This window comes from Podarcis bocagei (genome assembly GCF_964188305.1).
Source record: "Podarcis bocagei genome assembly, chromosome: 3".
Lineage (NCBI taxonomy): Eukaryota > Metazoa > Chordata > Lepidosauria > Squamata > Lacertidae > Podarcis > Podarcis bocagei.
In genome coordinates, this window is record NC_138127.1 from 51,261,175 (window position 1) to 51,286,497 (window position 25,323).

Consider the following 25,323-nt stretch of genomic DNA (forward strand, 5'->3'; position numbering starts at 1 on the left):
ATTGGTTTAAACAATTTGGAAGAAGGGGAAGAGGAGGAGGGGGGATGGTGAGTGGGGTGGGGTGATTATGCTATTATTCTACTTAGTGGCATGTATATTGAAGTCCTGCAGCATTGGAGAACCATTTGAGGGTTCTCCAACATCTCTACCAGCTCTATCAAAGGATGGTTGCTGCTTGCTCTCCTCACTCACACATCCTTTCTCTTTGAATAGTACAGAAAGGTTTCACCCTGTGGAGTCATCTGGAGCCTAGCCAGCAAAAGGAGGAGGCTGCTACTTGGGCAGGGCAGGAGGCAGGCCATGATCTCTGCCTGTTCACTTCTTCTGTTCACTCTTTCACTGGGCGGTATGGTGGGGAGGATTGGGCACAGGCAGCCCCAATTCCCACAATGGTGCCTCTCAAAGGTGAGAGTGAGAAAGAAGCAGCTTGTCCTGCAGGGTTGGCCCTAGCACTATACAGAATGAGGTAGCTACCTCAGGTGACAGGTGCTCAGGAGTGCTGGTAGACTGTGTGTACTACATAGTTTGCCCTTGGCGGAAAATGCTGTCTCTGCCTTGAAGTAAAGATGCAGCAGCCACTCTTCTGGGGAGCTCCATTTTGCCCTTTGTCTCAGGCAGCTGACCACTGCTATCGCCTGTAGTGCGCCACCTGAAGAGAGTGGACAGAGGTTGCTGCTTCTGGTTACCCTCTGCAACCCTGTGGGGCCAATCCGCCATGAAAAGGTGAGCAGGTGAAAGGAATTAGGAGCAGGAGCAGCTGCCTGCTTTCCCAGTCTTGCCCCTCCCTCCGACCCCATGAGCAGCCAGAGCGCAGAACGAGAAGCCCCGCCGGGGAGGTCTGAGGGGTGCTTCCCGCCATTCTTTCCTAGCTGCTGCTACAAGGCAGGGAAAAGGGGAGAGAAACAGCTGTTTACGGGTCCTCTCCTCACGAGCAACAGCTGCTGATTGGCTGCTCTTCCTTCAAAATAAAAGTGGCAGTCTTAAGCACACTTTTTTCAAATACTTAAGAATGAGACTTGTCGCCGCTGAGGAAAACGCCTCCCTCCCTCTCCCAAGGCTTCAGGTGAGACATTATTAAACGCAGGAAAGGCGGGAGCCTGGGAAACTGTTGAATTTCTGGGCTTCACTCTGTGAGGTACCGCGAATGTCAGTTGCTCGCCGCCTTCTTTCCCTGAGGGAGAAGCAGGGCGGATGACTCGTCAGAGGCTTGGCGAAGTGTGGCGGGCTGGGTGGACCTGCGAGCCGGAGGACGAGGCGAGGGCTGAGGGCAGCGTGCTCTGTTTTCCCCCTCCGGCTGACGCGAAGGCACAGAAGGCGGCGAGGCTGCCGCACGCGCCGGGAGAGCGTGCTGGGGTCCTCCCTCCCCACCTTCACACGGGGCGAGATTAAAATCCAGGCGCGCACCCAACCTCGTCAGCCAGTCCACAGCGTCGTTCCGGGCAGAGGTGCAGAGGCAGGTGAGACTGACGAGGGGAAAGGAACTGCCAAAGCCATAAAAGCCACAGGAGGGGAAAACAAAAGCCAACCCAAGGGGAGGCAGCGACACGAGAGACGGGCAGAGAGGCAGTCACTGGCGCGCGCTCTGGAGATGGGACCGGGCAGAGAGCTCTGGGGGATGGGGGGCCGCTCAAGGGAGCCCTCCTGAGAGCCAGAGGTTTCCAGGTTTGGTGGCTTGGAGGAGAGCGACTGCAGCCAGAAGGTGGGCTTAGCAGGCGAGTCGCCTCAGGGCTGCTGCTGCTTTGGGATTTAACGTTTCGTCTCTCCCCGGGGATGGTGTTTTGCTGACCGAGGGCTTCGTTGTTTTCTCTCCACGGATGTCTGTTGCATCTGGATTTTTTTCCCTGGGGGTTTATTTTTCCGCCAAGGGAGCTGCTGGAGTCCTGCGAAGTTGCAGTTTGTTGCTGATTTCTCCTTCCAGCCTCCATCCATCATGTGCGCCAACATAGTCTACGAGTGGCTGAAGACCCTGAAGCTCTCTCAGTACGCGGAGTCCTTTGTGGATAACGGCTATGACGACCTGGAGGTGTGCAAGCAGATCGGGGACCCGGACCTGGACGCCATCGGGGTCTCGCTGCCACAGCACAGGCGCCGGCTCCACGAAGCCGTGCAGAGGCTGAAGGAGGAAGACGAGACCACCGCCGGGCTTTACTTCACCCTGGAGCCTCAGCCGCCCCAGCCCAGCTCGCCTTCGCCAGAGATCTATACCAGCCACCTGGTGGAACAGTACGAGGCCAAGGCTTGGAAGGAGCCACTTACTAAACCCCGCCATCCTCAGGGGAACAAGAAGGGGCTCCCTCGGAAAGTGGGGACCCGCAGCCTGGAGCTGATGACCTACCCCAAGCTCAAACTGAAAATCATGATCAGGGACAAACTCATCCGGGATGGGATCAACCTCAGCAAACCCCCCTACTCCAACAAGGTAAGCGCCTGCTGCAGTTGCACCCAGGGCCGGCCGGCTCTTTAGGCAAGAGAAGACGGCTGCCTCAGGCGGCAAGTTGGGGAACGCGGCTGTACTGCCGCTGCCACATACCCGCGACGCGCCTGCTGTTCACCGCTGGGCGCCCGCCGTAACAAGTGGCAATAGTAGCCAGCTGGACAGAGCCTCCAGTCCAGGCAGCGGCGAATAACGAGCCACCGGTGCCGCCTCGATGGTTTGAATCTGTTCAGCGGCGGCTGCCCGGCTGTCGTCCTTGTGGCGAGAGGAAGTGACTGCTTTCAAAGTGCCCCCCACCTCCTGCTGCCTCGCCAGGAGCAGCAGCAACACCACTGTCCAGCACCACCATGCTCACAGGAGCCCCCAGCGCCGCAGCCTTCTCCTGCTGTTCCACGACCCCTCTGGCTGCAGAAGCGCGCTCCTTGACTCGCCCTGGACCACCGTCTTCCTCCTCGCGCTCTTCGAGGCAGCCCGGGAGCGAGTGGAGCAGCGCGCCTCGGCAGCCGCCCGGGTGGAGCAGGAAGCGGCGGTTGATGCGCCGGCAAAAGTGGGTTGGCATGATGCGCTGGGAAAGCGGCCCTGATGCTGGTGGTGGTGCAAGTGTGCAGCTGAAGCAGCGGGAGTTGCCGCTGAACAAATTCAAGCAGCAAAGGAGGAGAGTTCAGCTCCATGTCTTTGGGCGGGGCGCTGGGGAGAGAAGCAACAGGCTATAGAGAGGAGGGCAACAAATGACGCTCCCTTTCTGGCAGCTAATGAGCAAGAAACGTGCGCCTTCTGGTCGTTTTCTTCCTTGTCACGCCCACGCCCCCCCCCCCCCCGGATATAATGGAGGTTGACTTAAAGTGGTAGATAGACGAGGGAGAAGAGCGCCTGCGCTTTAATGCTAAACATGCAAGTAAACTGATAACTTTGTTTGGGGAAGAGATTTCCTGGTTATTGTTCATGCTTCACCCCAGGCCATTGGGTGAAAGTGGCAGGCACGCTGTGGAAATAATACAACTGAAACATCTCGAACAGTGTAGTTGCGCCTGGACACCTAGAAAAGGAAATCTGTAGGCAGGAATTCATATAAACGATACCTTACTTTATATGGCAAATGTGGGTAGATGTAACATTTTAAAACTTTGTTCTACCATTCAAATGCACATACAGTCCATTGTCGTAATCTCCATGTTGAAGGGAGAGCATGGCTGAGAGACTTTCCTGTTAAGTGCCATATGTACTTTAAAGAGCAGTTCCTTATTTGAATTGTGTTAGGGAAGGGGACAGATCTCTTATTTCATAATGAGAAACCCAACCCATCCCATCCATGTTTATTTAGTAAATGACAACTCTGCTAATTGAGGTTTACTGCCATGTAAGTATGCATAGAGCTGTAGCTTGAGGCTACAATCCTATACTTAAGTTACTTATGAGTGAGTCTAATTAAATTCACTGCAGCTTACTTCTGAGTAGAGAGTCTTAGGAATGTACTCTTGACTTGATTACTGTTACAGACAGTAGTTGAGTACTATCTCAACTAATATAAAAATTGGTAAATCCATTAGTATCCAAAAGTTGCTTCATGGCAGTCTAGGATTCACAGCAGAAACTTTTGCATGCTTACTCAGAAATATGTTCAGCTGGGCTTACTCACAGGTAAGTATGTATAGGGTTGCTGTCACAGGGTCTCTGTAAAATTAATCTCATAATTGGATATTAGATGCATTTTATATGTGTGTGTACACACTGTATGCATACTGCAAGGCACCATGCAATGCAAAGGTGGTCATTTTGCATTCTAGGGCAGGAGGACTTGTTTTGAACTTTACTTCCCCTGCACACTTTTTCCTTACAACAATCCCGTAAGTTGGTTAGGGTGAGAAGTTGAAATTGACTCAAGGTGACCATCTGAGTTTTACAGGGAGCAGTGGCGTAGCGTGGGGGGTGCAGGGGGGGCCGGCCGCACCGGGCGCAACATCTGGGGGTTAGGGTTAGGGGGCGCAAATCCATGGGTTAGGGGGCGCAAATCCACGGGTTAGGGGGCGCAAATTACTTGCCTTGCCCCGGGCGCTGACAACCCACGCTATGCCACTGACAGGGAGGTGTGATTTGAACCTAATATCTGAGTGTGTTACTATGTGCATTGGGCAGGTGGGGTGGGGTGGGGCAACACAATGACCCTTGGTATCAGAATTGGAATGCAAAAAGCTTGTTAACATCTTGAAAGTTCGAGGGTTCATGGGGGGGGGCTCCAGAATGGTGTGTAGTGGAGTCATATTTAGAAGTTTGCCTTTGTATTTTTTTTCAGACAAAGCAAAAATTATTCCACAGCATCACCTCCATCTCACTAAAGAGACTGTGGAGGGTGCCATGGCGTGGTTCATCTCAAAATGTTTGGACCAGCTCTGGCTGTATGTCTTTTCATTTTATAGAAGTTCTCTTGCGTTTCTCACTCTAATATCACAGGTGGCACATTTTGCAAAGAGTTAACTAGAACTTTTTTTGCTTCGTCACTGACTTGATTTTGCATGTTGGAAGTTTGTCTGGAGTTTGAAAGTGGGATTTGTATTACCCTTGTACTCAAGCTGCTGGAAAATCTGTGGGCATGATGAATGGGGGTGGAGTTGTAGTGTTTTAAAGCAGGCTAAAAGTTTTCTACTGTGTGAAGTTTGGTGACAGAACTTGAGAGGAGCGTTGTTTAGTACTGTATGTATGTATGTATGTAGGTCTTATTATACTGCTTAGATGACTTTTTGCTTTAGTGCTTTTTGGAATACTTGTGAAACAAGGTAACAGTTACTGGTGATGCATTTCTTGTTTCTATTTAGTTCTTGGTGGTGGGAAATGTGTCTGGTAAAAGTCTGCAATATTATTTTTTTAAAATTCCATGCGATGGTAAGGGTGCAGGATCCAAACATTTATTGAAGTTTGAAACTAATTAATGAAATCAAGGAAAAATATATTGTAGGACAAACTTATCTGGCATTCTGAAGGACTCCTCTAAAACACAAAGTTGTACTATGGATTTTCAGCTGCTCCTGGAACTTGCAGTACATCCTATCCACGCTCGCTCAGAAGTGATGCTAAATCCAGTGACTCTTATTCCCAAGGAAGTGTACATAGCTAAAGTGTTATAATCCACCTTTTGTGAGGGAAGAGGTCAATGTTAAATGTCTGAGGAGACACTGAGACTAGTAATAGCTGATACATGCTTTAATGATTTTTAAGACAAATGCCAACACCTGCAAGTTTTCCACTGAGTTCAGTAATTGCCTTGAATTCTTTGCCTTTTTGAAAATCATGCTTTTGCAAGAGAAGTAGACAACAGCATAATAGGGTTTCCTGATTATCAGAACTGGGTTATGCAGAAACTTCAAACTAATTTATTTTCACTGCAAAATTGGTTTATATGGATGACAGGTGAAATTGGTATCTGTAATCTGGTCTCTGTAATGCAATAATAGTGTAAGCTTCTCTTAGCCTTTTAGCTCACAAAAATATTTTTCACAGTCATCATGGACAGTATAGTGGATGATGACTGGCCAACTTGCAGCAAAAACAGTTCTAAATGCAAATGGATAAATGAATGCATCTGGAAATATAAATTTTTAAGGGAGGGACAGTTCATAGTGTCAGCCTATAAAACAATGGTGCACCCAATGGAGATATGCTATTGGCAATGCTGGCCATTTCATATTATGAAAGCTGTTGATCAAATGAGGTGTCAAGTAGGAGCCATGCTGGTTGTCAAATGTGTGTCAGAATTGAATGCAAAATAATAGTTGCATGTGCACACACATGCAAAAACCTAACCACCTAATTTTTAAAAGTTGTCAGAGGAAAGACTTGAAAATTAGCCAGAGCAGTTATCAGCATAGTTTTATGACTATGCAAACTATATCACTCTAGTAGGAATAGGGTATTATGTATAATGGCATTTAAAAATACAGTGGCTATGGAACAGTCTTTTCTTGTGTTCCATGATATCGTTGCATAGATTGGTTTTGTCAGTAAGTAACTTCTGACAGCAGCAGCAGCAAACCACATTCAGTGGACTGGAAGTATAAATATAATTGGCAAAGACAGTGTGTGAATTTCTGTCCTCTGCAAATAAATGGCAAATAAATCTAGTGTAAGGCTGATTATATTTTATATTTTAAGTAAGTTTGTTTAAAACAAAGCCACAAGAAGCAAACTGTCCCTGAAAGTTTATTTAAAAACAGAAATGCAGTCCTTTTATTGAAACAAAATATGTTATTGTGGTCTCGGAAATTCTCCCTGTAGAGATAAATTGCCTCCTTCCTTGATGACATCTCTCTGTTATGGTTAGAGAATATAAAGTTCTTTGCAATTTCAGGTTTGTGATTTTCATATGAATGCTTTTTTCACTGATTTCCTTATATATGATAGTGATAAAGCAACTAGGCAGTATCCAGAAAATTAGAGAAATATTGTGACTTATGCAGTTTTAGTACTCTATAGCTTCATATAGGAGAAATGAACTCACACTATAAGACAACCCTTACTCCACTTGTGCAGCATTTACAGTTATGTGTGGTCTGCTGGATAAAACAAGGAGTATTTAGCTTAAACGTAGCACCCAGCATGGGAATATAACAGTTTCATAGATCAGCTTAAATGTATCAACATATACAGTATTCTTTGGCTCTATTATTTCTAATATTTGAAAATAATGTGTTGTGCTGATATCTCACATTTCATGTCTTCAAAGCACTTGAGCGCTTCATATACTTTCTCAGTATAACTTACAACATCCCTGTAAGGTAGCTGAGGCAGTATCATTATTCTTTCTACGTTGCAGATACGGGGCTGAGAGGCTTTGTACTCAGTCTGGTCAATGAAATAGATCCCGTAGTTACAATGTTCTTTAGAGCCCCAATAAATGGGATAATTTTTACCTGTGGCCAAACACCTCTGATTAGCTGCATGTAGAAGTTGCATGTTAAAGAGCCTCTGAAAAGTAACTCTAGTTTAGTGCTACAGCTGCAGTTGGGGAGGACTATTTCTTGTCTGCAGCGCATTTGCTTAGGAACGGCAGGTAGAGATGACAGGGGGCCTGAATTTGTAGGAGGCCAAAGTGAAGCTAGAGAAGCAGTAGTGGGTAGAGACAGGTGCCTGGGACCACCAAGTATAAATAGAAATGGGTTACTTGTAGCTGCATGCTGAAATCCATTATATCATTCAGGAATGGAGAATCTGTGGACCACATGGGTCCCGAATTGGCCTGTGAAGACTTTCTCTGAAAATCATGCCCACCTGCCTCACACCTAAGATCATGAAGGACATGGTTGCATCAGAGCAACCATCAGGAGCTTAAAGTGAATTTCCAATAATTCCTTTGTAAATGGGACTTGTTGACAGTGCTGTATCTCACTGGGATCAGCTGCACCTCACTGAGATCAGATGCATTAGATTTTATAGATATCTGTAGGGGCACAGATTACCCTCCCCTGATTTAGAGCACACAGTTGTTTGTTCTGTGCTAATGCATTGCACCATGCCTAGTACAACCTGCATTCACTTGATGTAAATGCAGGTCTTTAATGTAGGCCCTGTTTTTCATATTCCTTTTTTCAATAAAACACATGTTCACAAATCTCTGTGTGTAGTTTGTATGTATATACATTTACTGTGAGTTAAACCACAGAGCCTAGGACTTGCCGATCAGAAGGTTAGCAGTTCGAATCCCCACGACGGGGTGAGTTCCCGTTGCTCGGTCCCTACTCCTGCCAACCTAGCAGTTTGAAAGCACCTCAAAAGTACAAGTAGATAAATTGGTACCGCTCTGGTGGGAAGGTAAATGGTTCTGGCTCTGGTTCACCAGAAGCGGCTTAGTCATGCTGGCCACCTGACCTGGAAGCTGTACGCCGGCTCCCTCAGCAAGTAAAGTGAGATGAGCGCCGCAACGCCAGAGTCGGCCACGGCTGGACCTAATGCTCAGGGGTCCCTTTACCTTTACCTACATTTACTGTGACATTTGGGAATGCAGCTTTTAGACTCTTATGTAATGTATTAAGACTGCATCTAAATAGTAGCTGAACATGAGATTGGCTCTAGGCTACTCATGTGCCCCTAGACATGATCCAGCTGCCTTGCTGCATGTACATGATTTGTAATTTGATATATGGGTGCATTGGGTTGCACATTGTATGGACCTGTGACTTAAAATATGTTACTAATTGTAACTTACATGTCAGTATTCTCTCTGTGATAGATATGTTCTCATTTCTTGGTTGTATTTGCATATGCCTTAAGACATACTGTTAATAATACATCTTCTACAAGCAACATGGTAAGTAGCCTTAAGGCTTTGATACCTGGTTGGGTTTCTTTCTTTGCCCCAAAGTTTTTGAATATGCTAAAACAGTTTTTAACACACAGCCAAACTAGCTCCTTCCCATTTCTGCACTGGATTGTGATATTTTCTAGGTATGGTAACTCAGTGAAGAAGACTTGTGTATGCGCCAGTTAAAAAGCCAACAAAATGCTGCATTTTTATTGCCATACACATTTACCAGATTCTTGTATTGTAAATAAAAGGGGAATGTTGCTGAAGTTAGGAAGTAGCGGCTGAATGACAAAACAAACTTTTCATTTACATAGCACATAATCATTAACATTGTAGGATCTGAAACTTTACTAAACACACTTATATGGGTGGCATGAATATCCAATCAGTATTTATGCATATAAACTTTTCAGCATTTTTAGAGGATAGAAATATCTGTACTTCAAATTTAAAAGTGCCATTTGAAAATCAAACTACTTACCGGTAAGTATGCACAAAGGGAATCTCTGGAAGTTAGTTCCATGTACTTGTTTGGGATGCAAGCAGTTTACAGTTGGAGTGCATATGTGCTATTCTACATTTTCAAAACATGAGGTAATGCAATGTCATAACCAGAAGAATGAGCCTTGGAATTAAACTGGCATAACACTGTATATGGCAAAGAAAGAAAGAAACCAAAAGAAAATTATTTAAGAAGATTTTCTCTTTGGAGGAAAGGCAGGATATAAATGCAAGAAATAAGTACAATTAATGACCTAGTGTAGGATGTTCCTCGGGAAAATAATTGAATAATAATTCCTGATAACTGCTGTTTAGTTTCATTCAAATTATTCCATACCCCCAAATGCATCTAGCATACAAACAACAAAATAAAGCTACTGAAAAGATAAGAATTAGGGTTAACAATAAAATGAAAATCCTTTAAAAAATCTAAACCCTATATACCATTGTAAGCCAGCTGCTGGTGGGACAAAAAGGTATTTACGGTACTTGGAATAGGAAAAGAGCCTTTTTGACTTGGTTCAAGGTGCTGGTTTTGGTATATAAAGCCCTATGCAGCTTGGGACAAATATGTCTGAAAGATACTCCAATAATAGGAATTGGGTCTTCATTGTCATGACGCACCTACTTTTTGGAATTTCCTCCCTTTAACTATTAGGTATGTTCTCTGTTGTCTTTTTGGTGCCTACTGAGGACCTTCCTCTTTCAACAAGACTTTAACTTTCCCATTTTTCATCTGTATTGGAATTGTTCTTAAAATGTTTTTATTGTTTTATCACTTCTTATTTGCTGCGAGGGGTTCCATGGGAAGCTTTCCCCCCCATTCTATTGGGCTTCATATGGCATCAAGCTTGGGCTGTGGCAGGACTCTACTATAACAGAGTAACTAGGTGAGTTGCTACGGTCTAGCATTCCATGAACAGGTAGGACATAGGTACAGAATGGGCTCAAAATATGTATGTGTGGTAAATTTTACGGCTGTGACTTTTGCATAACACATGGAAAAGAAGATTGCCAGTGAAATAAGAATTACACTTCAGGGCTGTCCAGATGAACTGAAAACGGATATCTTTCTCTAGAAAATTTAGTACTAAGAATGCTATATATAAATTTTCATTTTGGAGACAAAAGATGGGGTTGGTAATGAACTTCACCAATCAACCGCCTAGGTATGGTGAGCTCAATTTCATTCTAGATCAAAGCATGCTATTCCATATTGTATCTGAAAAGTAGCAGTGATAGGAATCTGCACAGCTAATGAATTATTAATTATACAGCTAATAAAGGATTACTAAAATGTCTGAAAAATTATTCAAACTGAATAGAATTTGGGGGTTTTAATGGCCATATCTGAAAGTCAGGGTTGCATAACTGTGGGACATGTCAAGAGGAATTAAGCATTCTATTTATCTTATATAAGGACTAACTGATATCTAATAGTTTAGTGAAATTTCATTAGTGCTTCTAATTGAAATAAATGACCTGACCTGACCCTTTCTTGAGGAACTTTATTCAATTTTTGTTCCACGGAGAATTGTTCAGAGTACTGTATGGGCAAAATGAAGTAGCTAAATCAGAAGCACACATTTTAAAAACACCTAATCTTAATAATTATGATTTGTTTGGCCGCAGTAAACATAAATCAATGGACATATCACTGCCTACTGTGGAGAGATCTTATAAAACTAAAATTGAGGATTATGTAAAAATTCAGTTACATTCACAACATTGTTCAATAAATTCTGATGGTTAGGTAACTTTGAGAGCACACACTGAACTATATTTAGACCTTAAATGATAAAAATGAAAACACATGCAAATTAACACAAAAGCATGAAAACAAATCCAAACAACTGGCCCTTTTGGCACTTACTTGCATAAGTGGAGGCTAGTCCATTAGGCCAAATGGGACAAAGACTCGTTATCCTTAGTCTGTTTTCAGTTAGCCCTTATAACCAGTTCAGTAGGTGGCACGGCTACCAGCTTCCTCCTCCTCAAGTTTGTACAGTGTTGTAGGGCTGCAACTCAGTGGTAGAAGATCTGCTTTGCATGCAGAAGGTCCCTAGTTCAGTCCCCAGCATCTCCAGCTAGGGCTGGGTTTGTCCCCTGCCTGAAATCTTGGAGAACTCCTGTCAGTCAGTGTAGACTGAGCTGGATGGGGCAGCAGCCTGACTTAGTATAAGGTTTCATTTGGCTGGGGTTGATAGGTACCATTGTCCAATAACCACTGGTGGGCTATAGGTTCCCCACTCCTAGTTTATATAAAATACATTTTTTCAGAGATAAAATCTTAGATGTATTTGTAGCTGCTGTCAACAGTACATTAAAATGGTTGACTTAAAACTTGGACAAAAATATAAAACTTTCATTGTTTCCTATAAGTAAAAGAAAAATTCAAGTGCACTGCTATGCAGAATTTAGTGTTAACCTTTTCTGTGGCTGAATGTGAAATTTCTTTCAGAGTTGGCCCAGATACAAGTATTTCATGTTCTCAAATGTATCTTGGGAAGTCTTTCCATTGACAATAGCAGCTGTGCATAAATAGTAACAATACAATATTTTCTAGGAAAATGCTAGCAGTGTTTACAAAGCTAAAAATAGTCTCAGACATTCCCACTAGATACCTTTAAATAACCATATTCCTTTCTCTTTGTATATGTATTTTATTTAAATATAGCACTCTGCACATTCTGCACTGGATTTAATTCCTGTACCATATTTAAATCCAACTGTATATTGCATAAACAGAAAATCTGAAGAAAGCAAGCAACCAGTACTTGCATGCTATTTATTTATTTGAACTATTTTTTACAAGATTGATTGGCATAGCTAGGCTTTACAATAGCCTTTGAAAGCTGCTTAGTTACACTTCAAAATTATCGAGTCTGATGCTGGTTCAGTGATGAGGACCCTGAGAGGGTATGTCAGGGATCAGCAAACTTTTTCAGCAAGGGGCTGGTCCACTGTCCCTCAGACCATGTGGTGAGCTGGACTATATTTTGGAAAGGGAAAAAAAGAGAATGAATTCCTATGCCCCACAAATAACTCAGAGATGCATTTTAAATAAAAGGTCACATTCTACTCATGTAAAAACGCGCTGATTCCCGGACCATTCGCAGGCCAGATTTAGAAGGCGATTGGGCCAGATCCAGCCCCCTTGCCTTAGTTTGCCTACCCATGGGGTATGTCTACTGTAAAGAACCAAGAAAAGAGTTGCTAATTCTGTGGCATGCTACTTTGTTTCCATCAGTTTTGCAAAAATCTTTCCATGAATATATTTTAGGAATTGAGATACAGTGTATGACACAGAAGAACCTGAAAAACTTAATGGGAAGAAGCTATAATGTGTGTCTCTGTCTTGGTATCTAATTTTGGCTACTGTATTTCTTCTGTAAGTTATGCCGCTCTTTGCCATAAGCCGGCTCTCATATATCCATACAAATTTAAAAAACCTGTAGCAGCCCTCCTCAACCAAATGCTGCTGGGTTACAACTCCCATCATCCCTAACCATTGGTTATGCTGGGTGGGCTGGTGGGAGTTGCGGTTCACAACACCTGGAAGGCTTCAGGTTGTGAAAGGGTGCAACAGTTTAATAGGAGCTATTAAAATCTCTCCTATAATGTCTGGTTCTGTGACCAACATTTGGTGTCCACTGGGGGAGGGGCATCTAGGAGACACAGCTACACTATATTTAGGATAACTTCAGATATTTTTCAATATTTAGGCATTTCATTTACATTACAGAGTGGCTGGGGAAACTCAGCCAGATGGCCAGGGTATAAATAAATTGTTGTTGTTAATATTAATATTAATATTATTTAACCTATCACTTGTCATAAAAAACTTTGTTGGCTTGCACTGATCACAGATGCCATGCCAGATTCATTAGTATTAGGAATTCTATTTCCTACAACCAAACCAATCTGTAACAGAAAACCAAAATACTTCATATCTAGTATTCAGAGATGAGAGATGTGTAGGATTTTTGGGGCATCCCACAGTTCATGGTGCTTTGGTGTTCTTAACTTGCAATTGCTGAGAGTTGAAGTTAATTAATGAAATAGTTCATGTGTACTGACTCTCTAACAAGATATTGTCCTATTCACTATTCCACTGGAAATCTGCCACCACAAATACAGAGAGAACTTTGTGATATGTTTTTGAAAATAAAAGCTGAAGTGAAGGCACTTAGAAGTATTTTGCCCTTAATTGTGTTTCTAAAGAAATAAAAAATGGCGCACCCAATTCTCAATCTCAGGTTTTTGTATCATTTGCTTATTGGCTCTATTTGCTTTTGAACTGAATTTTCCTGTAGGCACCATGAAAGTTGGTCAGTGGCTAATAGACTCTTTTCAAAATATGCAAGGCATATGCTTTGTGGCGTTTTTCTAGAATCACAAACATTACAATCACTAGCAGGATTTGTTTTGTGCACCACTAGATAGTGTTGCCATGCTCCCTAGAGCACTTAGTGAGATTGAGATTGAGACTGAAGAATGAAGAATTAATTTCAAGTCTGAAATTCCCTTTGCTTGGTCAGTTTAAATTAGGTAGTTATTTTTAAAATAGCATAACTAGGTCAATCTTTTTCACTTGGATAATGCTACATCATACATTAATATACTCATCTTGACAAATTGTGGAGATTGTGTACTCTGTAGAGATTCCCATTTATTAAAACATCATGGCAGTACTATGTTTAGCAGAGGTGTTCTATTTTAAGACCTACTCTGCAGCAGAATGTGCTGGATGTGTAAAACACTCCCAGATCTGCCACTTTGCCTGTACACTAGAGCTTTAGTGACACTGTTGGCAAATAAGGTTTAAATGCTGTCATTACAATATATTATCTTGGCTCCGTGGACTATCTTTTATAGTAAAAACCCCATTCTTTACATTGTCCTCTGTATGTCTGGAAGACAGGAATAGTACTGTAGCAGCTATTCCCAGATGAGAGAAAGGACATAATGTGCTAAATTAATGAAGAACATATTACTTGCCTGGTCTATCTTTTGTAGCATGGCCCAAAGACACTAACCTATGTCTTTTTATCAAACCAGATGATAGGTTAAATGTATAAACATATTTGGCACACATTTTTTAACTTGAAAAATGAGCCTTGCGGGAAGAGGGGAAGATCAGGTCCCTTCCAATCTCCCTTGCTCAGCTCAGGATGCATTGCAGGATGCAACTGCAGCATCTGTGACGAATGACCATCCAGCCTCTGCTTAAAGACCTCTGATGAAGGAGAGCCCACCAGCTTCTGAGGCACTAGTAGTCCACCCCACTGTCTAACACAGGCTTCCTCAACCTCAGCCCTCCAAATGTTTTTGGCCTACAACTCCCATGATCCCTAGCTAGCAGGACCAGTGGACAGGGATGATGGAAACTGTAGTCTCAAAACATCTGGAGGGCTGAGGTTGAGGAAGCTTGGTCTAACAGCTTTTACTGTATGGAACTTTCTCCTAATACTTAGCCAAATCTGCATCACTACAATTTCTACCCACTGGTTCTAGTCCTGCCCTTTGGAGCAGTACACAATAAGTCTTCTGCACCCTTTGCATGACGATCCTTCAAAGCAATTCAAAGATTGGTATGCCACCCTTTTTCTCTTCTCCAGGCTAAATGTACCCAGCACTTTGAACTGTTCCTCAATTTCCAGGCCCCCAATTTCCTGTCATTACCTTTGGTTACCCTGCTCTGGGGCTGCTGCAGTTCTGAACAAAGATCCTTATGTACATCATAGTTCACTCTGAACTCATGATGATGATTTTATTCATACCCTGCCTATCTGACTGGATTGTCCCAGCCACTCTGGGCAGCTTCCAACATATATAAAAACATAGTAAAACATTAAAAACCTCCCTATACAGGGCTGCCTTCAGATGTCTTCTAAAGGTTGTATACTTATCTCCTCGACATCTGATAGTAGGGTGTTCCACAGGGTGGGCTCCACTGAATGATGGGGGTGGAGAGGCTCCTTCAGGTATACAGGGCCAAGGTACAGGTCCTTAGCTTGTTGTATGGATCCTACAACAATTAGAGGCAATGTGTATGACTCAAGCTACAATGAAGGAGCATCTCCACCCCCATCGTTCTACCCGGACACTGAGGTCCAGCACCGAGGGCCTACTGGCGGTTCCCTCACTGCGAGAAGCCAAGTTACAGGGAACCAGGCAGAGGGCCTTCTCGGTAGTGGCGCCTTCCCTGTGGAACACCCTCCCACCAGATGTCAAAGAGAACAACAACTACCAGACTTTTAGAATACATCTGAAGGCAGCCCTGTTTCGGGAAGCTTTTAATGTTTGATGTATTATAGTATTTTAATATTCTTTTGGAAGCCGCCCAGAGTGGCTGGGGAAGCCCAGCCAGATGGGCGGGATATAAATAATAAATTATTATTATTAAATTATTATAGTGATGTAGAGCTTTCATTTGCCATGTTATGTTAGTTTTTAAACAGAACACCAATTTAGTAATATAGGGTGGTACTGAACTAACTTTTTGCACTGGCAAAGGGGGATTCCCTCATCTTCTTCCTTTGTGCATGTCCAGCCAAAACTCCTCTGTCCTTCTTTCCTCCTTTCCCAATATGAGCAAATATAGCATTTTCTTAGTAGGACCAGGGAAGAACATTCAAGAAAAGATCATTTTAAATGGCTCTTTTTAAAATAGTTCTAAAACCAAAAGACCTAGTCCTTGGGGATTAAGGAAGAAGAGGCAGAAGTTGAAATAAACTATTTTCCTTGCAGTCTAAAAATTATACAGTAATCCAGCTTTGCCACAAGAAAGAGGCTGTAAAATTGAATTGGATCTCACCCATTAAAATGACTTCTACACAGACAAATTCTGAAGCCATAGAAAACCCTTAAAATATAAGGCTGATGGAGTGTCCCAGTTTCCAAGGTCAAATTCATGCTCACATATGTAGCAAAGGGGTATAATAAAATCCTCAGGGGATAGTTTTTCTTCCATGAGAGTAAATGATCAGAATGTGAAGCAGTAGTATGAAGAATAATTATACTTGTCAGTTATATATTTTATGCTATTTCGATTGCTTTCTTAAGAAGAGGGTTTTTTAAAAATATATATGAAAGAGCTCTTAATGTTTCCAAATGTACGTATGTATAAATGATAAAGTTACTGCTGACATGAGATGTTGCAATTCCTTATATTAACAACATTTCACCTTTAGACTAGGCTAGAAACATTAATGTCCTCTTATAAGATTATCTCTGAGAGGAGTTCCATTTCAAGTTTATTATTTAGTAATAAGTGGATTTATATGTCATCAGGTATCCTGCATGTGTATGTGGGGAATACATTTGGCATATGCTACTGAATACAGTATTCAGCTTTACATTTCATTTGAGATGAGCTTTGAAAGGACAAGTGTGTCCCCTGATTTTTTAGGTATACTTATATTATTTCTTTTAAATGAATGGTTATTGCTGCTTTATGGCTTATTTGTAAATTATGTGAGGACTTCAAAGCTAAAGTTTATCCTAGGTTTGCTTTGCTGAATCATTAATTCTTGTCCAAATGGGCAAGGAATCCCTAAGTTTAGGGTCTAATATTATTTGAGGAAAACACCACTGTTCACTGTCATTATGTTTTCTGGGACAGCATATCTATGCTTAATATGTCTAATGTTTTATGGCAGTTTAATGCTTATCTTTTATGGGACGTGGGTGGCGCTGTGGGTAAAACCTCAGCGCCTAGGACTTGCCGATCGCATGGTCGGCGGTTCGAATCCCCGCGGCGGGGTGCGCTCCTGTCGTTCGGTCCCAGCGCCTGCCAACCTAGCAGTTCAAAAGCACCCCCGGGTGCAAGTAGATAAATAGGGACCGCTTACCAGCGGGAAGGTAAACGGCGTTCCGTGTGCTGCGCTGGCTCGCCAGATGCAGCTTGTCACGCTGGCCACGTGACCCGGAAGTGTCTGCGGACAGCGCTGGCTCCCGGCCTATAGAGTGAGATGAGCGCACAACCCTAGAGTCTGTCAAGACTGGCCTGTACGGGCAGGGGTACCTTTACCTTTAATGCTTATCTTTAGAGAATGATGAAAACTGCAGAGTTTTGGGGACTGTGAGAATTTTCTGTTAGGGATTTCTGATCACTCACAAAACTACAGTTGTCATGATTCCAATTCACTGGAGAAAGAGAGTGACAAACAGCAGTAGGATGGGTATGAAAAGATACTGCTATAGATATAGAATATACCGGTATCTGCCATAGAATAGATCTTTACTTCATTTACTTCTAGATACCCTCAATAATGATCAAAGTATTGTCTACACTAGGGACAGGGTACCTGTGGGCATTCAGATGTTGCTAGACTACCAGTCCTGTCATCCCGGATCACTGGCCATGCAGGCTGGAGTTGGAGCCCAACAGTATCTGGAGAATGTTGAACCTCTACCCCTGGTCTACACTGTCTACACTGTCACTTCTCTGAAGTCAACTGATTCAGGCTCTGAACTAGACTGAGATATTTTTCTACCAAGTCACTTCTGACTCTGATCACCACCAAATTGAAGCAAAACCAGTTATCTCAGAGGAACTGGTTGCATAACTAGGCCCTAAAAGGAGATAGAGTTCTTACCATTTGGAATTGATTCACTTTATATCGCAAGAACCAGGAATGTTCTGCTGATACAGGAAACCTAATTTCATCTAACATTCTAAGTTCTCCCCATTTAATTCCAATTTAATTGCATGTGGAAAAAATCTCTAACATGGCATGTTTTCAATTTATGGCTTTGTATCCCACCCAGCATTTGTTTCTCTATTTCTCTTTTTGATGACAAAGAAAATGAAAATGTTAAAATAACCGAGGAAACGAGTAAGTTCTGAGAATGAACCTAGAAGAAAAATCTGAAAATAAAAGCCTGGTAGATAATATCCTTATTAGCAGTTGCTGCCACTGGGTAACTTTTTCCTCTAGATATTCTTCTTATCTTAAGCTGGGAAGGAATAATGTCATCCCTGCTTTAGCTTATTAGTTTTCTGCGCCTGAAGCAGGTGACATATTTCTTCATGTGAAATTTAAAGTATCAAAAGGCACAATAAATCTCCTCTAGTCTTCATAGACGCTTACTTTTTTCCACATCCCTGGTTAGGATTGTTGTAGAGTATGTGAAGTACAAAAAAGGAGGAAGGGTACAGAAAACAAAGAACAGAAATAGAAGAAACCTTTTTCTCAGAAGTATTAGGAATCCATTACAGCTCAATATGTTTTGAAACACAGGATCCTTCTTCAGGAGCAAGCAATCTATTAACAACTAAGACTATAAAATTCAACTATTGACATATGAGCAATGATGTGTAAAATACTATTTAGAGTACTTGAAATGACTGAAATATAGCTATTATAAAAGGGTGTGTATGTGTAGTAAATCAGATATTTGGCCCTTTTGACAAAATGATTCTCCATTTGGAGTCCTACATAAACTTGCAGCCAGCATTAGTTTGTCTAAGAGAAAATCTTCAACAGAAGTGGACAGAATTGGTTCCTGGATAAGGTGGCATCCCAGATCATGGAATCATGATTGCAAATCCACTTATTCACAACCAAGTTTATGGATGTAGATTGTACATTGTAGAGCATCTGCCTGGATGATGACCACAGTTCGCTTTGTCATTCAAACCTAATGGTGTGGTAGTAGCTGAGTGGATTAAGGCAGAACATAAGAACAGACTTATTTGAATGAGCATGTTTCATAAGGATGATGTCACGTTCCACTCCAGTTGGAACTTTCTGACTTTTAGAAGACATCTGAAGGCAGCCCTGTCTAGGGAGCTTTTTAACGTTCAATGTTTTATTGTGCTTTTAATTCTGTTGGGAGTGTGGGATGTAATCCACTGGGAGCAGTCAAATACAACATTCCTTATTTTCCTAGAGTGGACATGCAAGGGAATGTTTGGTCCAGCCAGTTGAAACTTCCTGTTCCTCCTGGCCTGGAGCATCCTTCCTTGCATGTGACTAGTAGGTGGGCATGACCTTTCCCAGACCTGGTAAAAGGCCAAGTCACGCAGCCACCTCCCTCTCTTCGATCTTCTTTTTCGTCCTGTGAACTTCCTGATTCACCTGGACTGATTCCCCAGGTTATCTCCCATATGGGGTAAACCTGTTTGTACATGTTTGTAACTTTAAGCCTAAAGCCTGCCTTCGGGGATCACACTGCTCTGTCTGATCATGAGTAAAACTACTTTTTGTTACTTAGGAATAAGACTGTTGTGTCTTTATTCTTTTAGGATAAAAGAATAATAGGGGTCTTACCAGGAATAATAGAACATATCTCAATCTGGTCAAGACAATTGTTTATTGTCTTAAGAGGCTCACACGAGTCTGCAACCAGTTTTCTGCTGCGTAAGAAGCTAAGTGAAGAAACTTTCTAGCCCAAGTTAGGAAGGATATTAATAATCAATATATCCTCTCCTGCCACCCTCGACATTCCCACAGGGAGCCACCCAGAGTGGCTGGGGAAACCCAGCCAGATGGTCAGGGTATAAATAATTGTTGTTGTTGTTGTTGTTATCTGGGCTGGAATTCAGAATTCTGACTGGAACAGAAGCATTTCTTGAGCAGATCCAGAAACTGCTATTTTCCAGCTGGATTCTTAGCTTGCTCAAGAAATAGAATGAAGTAGCCATTGCACAGTCAGTATGCATACCCAGGCTTTGCTATGCCTACCTTACATGCCAGGGTGCCCTGCGCGCCGGGCGGCAGGCTGCTATCCGCAGCCTAGGGAGCCCTGCGGGAACTCCCTCTTGCACCGACCCCTCTCACTCTCCAAGCTTCAGCGAAAGCCTGTATTTGCCCCATAGGACGCACACAGATTTCCCCTTCATTTTTGGAGGGGGAAAAGTGCATCCTATAAGGCGAAAAATACGGTAATTTGTTCTTTGCATTTTGCCAGCCAGCTAATACCTTCCTGCATTTTCTTCCTCTTCTTTCTAATTTTAACCTTCGAATAGACTGCCCTTCAAATGCTGCTTATCCATTCTTCACCAATAAGAAAATATACATTTAGAGATAAAATCATCACAATTATATTCTGTTTGGAACTTCTTTACCTGTGTTATAACAGCATAAATTCAACAAAAGAGGTGGTGCCCACAAAGCAAAATACCAGAATAATGCCGGTGTTGGAAAAGAGCAGCATGCCTCTGAGCACATGTAGAGTGCTTCCCCACCACCACCACCGCTTGCAGCTGAGCAGTCATGTCTCCTCCCTCAGGGCAGGAATCAGAGGAAAACACTTCCACAGATATGCAAGCTCCTGACACCTCCTATCTTTTTAGAAATCAACTACCTGCATACGTACTCAGGGCATTCCCCTTGTTCAAAAGTTTTAAATTTTTTGCTTGACCTGTCCATTGCAAGACACAAGTCTTGCTCTCAAGTAAGTGCTGGAGGTGCCAGAGAATTACAGTGGTACCTCAGGTTAAGTACTTAATTTGTTCCAGAGGTCCGTTCTTAACCTGAAACTGTTCTTAACTTGAGGTACCACTTTAGCTAATGGGGCCTCCCGCCGCCACGGCCGCATGATTTCTGTTCTCATCCTGAAGCAAAGTTCTTAACCCGAGGTACTATTTCTGGGTTAGCAGAGTCTGTAACCTGAAGCGTATGTAACCTGAGGTACCACTGTAGATAGTTGCTGTGAGGTGTATTGAGTGCCCCTTTGAGCCTGTCACTTCTCCACCTCTAAGAGACTTGCTTGGAACCAGTAGTGGTGCACAGGGGAACAACACACCCCTAAATCTCTTTAAATCATCATGAATTTAATACTATTATGTACAAAAGCTGCACCTACATACTTCACGTTGAATTTTGCATTCTCATAGTAATGTTTTGTGTCTAGTTAGAAAGTATGTCATTGGATATGAGTGCATAATCCAACTAAATTGGGAGAACCCCCCCAACCCCCCCAATAATATATTTTGTACAAGAGCCTGCAGTACCAGCACCATTTTCTAGAAAAAAGCACTGGGACTACTTCAATAAGAACAATATATATTTTGTAAACATCATCATCATCATCTTCTTCTTCATCATCGTCATCTGTGGAGCAAAGGAGGGGGATTTTAAGCAGAGTATTTACAACAGAGAGCAAATATTTCAAGAGCAAATTGGTATAGGAAAAACTAGACAAGCTAGCTTGTGAAACCTGACTCTCAGGTTTTTAGCTGTTTACCATTGACAAGTGAGTGTTTAACTATTAAATTATGTCTTGTACTGAATTATGTATTGAAGTTTTCATATTTTTGTTCAAAATTTAGACAAAACTTATCATTACTTTTTTTGAATTGCAGCATAGAAAAGACTTTGCAGCATGAATAGCACCCCCTCTTGCTTCCGCCAGTTGATATAATTTCTGCATTGCTGCTGCTTGAACAATCTCACTCATGTTAAACATAAGCTTTAGAGACAAATCACCAAGGTTATTTGTACACTTTTAGCTTATCAGAACACCAAAGTCCTGCTGCCACAACCACTTTGCAAGACAAAGTAAATGTTTTCAAAGTCATTTCTGCACGACAGCAATTCCTGGCATCAAAATAAGTTTGAATACTGGTTAGGAAATTTATGGATTTCAATTACAGCTTGTACTGCATCATAATTCCAGCTTTATACCCTGTGCAGTGCAGTGTTTTGGATTTTTAATGGGTCTTGAGCAGTAACCATAAAAGTGATTCAAATGCACCCAGTAATTATAGAGATTTGCTGTTGCTTTTGCATTAAAAGTGATGATGATTTACATTCCACAAAACTGCAGTCTAAGGTTGTAGTTACAGTACTCCTGACACTACACTGCTTATTAGTTATGGTCAAATGATTTAAAGCTTAAGAGGTACACATTAGAAAGCTGTAAAATTATTTATTTGTTAATAGATAATAATAAATTTGAAACAGATGTTATATTAATTACAACCTTGTACACTGAAGAACACATGTATCATTTTTGCATCTCCTTTTGTTATTTTAAATTAATTGAAAGTTAAAGTGAAATGAAGGGAACCAGTATGGTATAAATTACATTGTCTTGTGAATTATTTCCACTTTGCAAATGTTGAGATTGCCTGCATTAATCTGCACAAGAAGCACATTTTCATACTTTTATTGTTATGCTTGTTCCTGCCTCCTAAAAATACCCAAAGATTCTGGATTGTGTTAGGGTGTGGGTGGGTGGGTGGGTTGCATAAAATGCATTAATGAGGAATAGTATTTTTAAAAGGTCATATATATTATATGATGTATTTGGAACTGGAAATGTGAATGGGATTTTTGCAGTGCAATCCTGTCACTGAGTTTTGCCTCCTGGACAGAATGAGATTACTCCTGAACCCTCTTTTGCTCATGAAGCAATGCTACAGCACTACTGTAGTGATGTCCTTGTGCTATGTTGAGGTTGCCTTGCCACTTAGTGGAGGTTACCATGTCTCTTTCACACTTTCCTTCCAATTCTTTCATCTGGAAGTTTCTAGAGATTATGTGTTCGTTATTATTTGTCATCTGGATAACAAATTATGCCATCTCTATTCAGCTGGTAAAATGTAAGGTACTTAATTGGTTTTCTTAGCTGATTGGTTTAGTTTGATTGAATAGCACAAACTGTTTTCTAGATGTTTGCTTTTACTAGAATTTTCCTGTAATGTATTTTGTGCAATTTGAAGGGAAGCAGACATACCTGTAGTAAAATGTCTGTTGTTGCAGATGCAGCTGAAATAGGTTTTCTGTATCCTTTTACAGTAGTTCTTCAGAATTCATATTGCCTAGTCACCACACTTTTTGTGTTTACATTCATGGTTCTGTCAATTTGTCATGTCTAATGCATTTGTAAGGAGAAATGTCATAGAGATTTTCAGTGCCCACACAGAAATTGCAGCAGTGAACAGTTTTGTTTAGACTAATTCTTTAATTATTGCCTGTCATATCTAGTTAACACATTAGTCTGCAGAGTTTTTTCTTTTGTTTCTATGTCCTTATAAATAGCATACCAAGTGGATGACATATGTTTTAGAAACATAAATATATGCAAAAAACGTTAGCCACCTTCTGAGACCTGCAGGTATAGGGCAATATGTTGTTGTTGTTGTTGTTATATTTATGTATGTATGTATGTATGTATGTATGTATGTATGTATGTTGGATGAACAGTTTCGGTCTGTTGTTACTAGTATTAAAATATATATAATATTCCAGTATTTATTTTAAAATGTAACCAGAGTGGTTTATCACCCATAGTTAAAACAATAAAAACACAATCCCAGAATAATAAGCAGACTATGCTAAACTACCAACCACGTTCTCAGACTGATTTGCCTAAAACGTTGCGGGGTAGGTTTCTTTGGTTTGTGGAAGAGAGGGGAGTGCAGCCAATCACATTTGTTTTTTATTGGTAGTAACTACAAAATTTATCAGTGTCAAGCCTATCAGAATCAGCTGAAAAGTGCTTTATATAGAGAGGCATAGTACAAAATGTAAACCTAATGAGTTGTATCCAACACTGTCACTCAGCTGATGATGAAAATGCTTTTGCCAGTGGAATGGGGGGAAATATCTAATCTACTTCAATTTATTTGGATCATAGCAATCCTTCCTCACAGGTTTCTTCAGAAGGTTCTGTTCAGACATATAAATGGTCCTTTCTTGATCCCACAATTGTGTTAGTGAGAGTTGGGGGACATGAAAGCACATAAATGTGCGCTTCTGTGATCATGGGCTCAGTTGTAGTTTTTGTCATTTGCTTCCATCTGTTCATCTGACATCAGTACATGAAAAAAAAGTCACTTTACCCCAAGAACAATGTGACAAAAAATAAGCAAATTACTTTAAGTACTCACTTCTGAGTAGATATGCATAGGCTTGTATGTTTAGTCCTTTACTTCATACTGGGAAGAGTTAGGAGACAACAGAAGTACAGATTATTTTTTAAAAAGTAGTGCCCTAAGTCTTGTTCTGTTTCTTCATGTGAACAGGTTTGCTGCCAATAGTATAAACTTCAGCATTAATGCTTCAGTTCCATATCACTTAAAATGTTGAAATGCTCATTTTAGATGTGAACATACACTATACCAACCTGGGTTCCATGGGTGGAAATGAGTACCATTCAGCAGCCACATGGATGAAGGAGAGTTGCTGAAAGCCAGAATAATTTATTACAGTCAATCAGAGTTGTTCATTTTGGTTCCTGGAACAGGTGTAATAAATCACTAGTTGCCAAGGACATCTCATGTATGAGGACAATATAGTAAATGAAAAAAATGCATCCAAGCTTTAATATACACTCAGATATAAATACCCTGTAGTCTGTTGCTATATAATCCTGCATAAATTATTAACGTTCTTCATGAAATTTGGAGTTTATTCTCAAGAACCAAAAAATAAATAAATTATATGATAAATTAAATACTGTTGCATATCTGTGCACACCTAGAAAGACCATTGTCAGCTGTCAGTATTTCAAATATATATTCAGGGATCCCCTCACTTACGTGCATTCTACTTGTGCGCAACTGTGTATATGTGCCGTGCCAAGAAATAGAAAAACAAAATCAAACCACGAAATGGTGGGAGAGAGCTGGAGTCCTAATTGCTCGCAGGAAGACCTCCCTGGAGCCCAAAGAGGATATCCAGGTGAGGGCAGCAGAAGCCCTGAATACACCTGAAGTGCAACCGGGCTTTGTTTAGACTGCTCAGCCTCCCCGCCTAACGGTTGATGTTGTGCATAGCACAGAAGCAGCAGCTTTCCCTTGTGTCCTCTAGCTGCCTCTTGGCCCCAGAGGTTCAACTCTAGAAATTTGGTCTGGACTGGAGAGAGATTAGGGGAGAACACTGGAGAGTGAGAAAAAACAGAGGTTTTTTAGATGGTACTCTACAGTTGATGTGATTTCACTTATGTGCATGAGGCCCCAGAACGTTAACCCCCCAAGTAAATGGGGGGGATGGGATGCCTGTACTGTCCCAATGAATTTTTCTTTTGTTTCCTTGAACTTATATGGATCAAGTGCAAACAAGAATCTACTTTATACGTTATAGATGTGAAATGGACTCTACATGATTAAGGCACAGCAACACCGCCTCTGCCCTTG

General features: G+C 41.7%; 1 protein-coding gene across 2 annotated transcripts in view; it reads left to right on the forward strand.

Moving 5' to 3' along the window:
• Positions 1–1,154: 1,154 nt before the first annotated feature.
• SASH1 (SAM and SH3 domain containing 1) overlaps positions 1,155–25,323 on the forward strand; it is a 533,200-nt gene continuing 509,031 nt past the window's right edge. The window contains exon 1 of one of the 2 annotated variants that reach the window (XM_081186274.1): positions 1,155–2,419. In XM_081186274.1, the coding sequence (XP_081042400.1) occupies positions 1,931–2,419 (489 nt within the window). In that variant the 5' untranslated portion in view covers positions 1,155–1,930. The remainder of the gene's footprint in view (positions 2,420–25,323) is intronic. The other variant, XM_081186276.1, reaches the window with a different exon arrangement.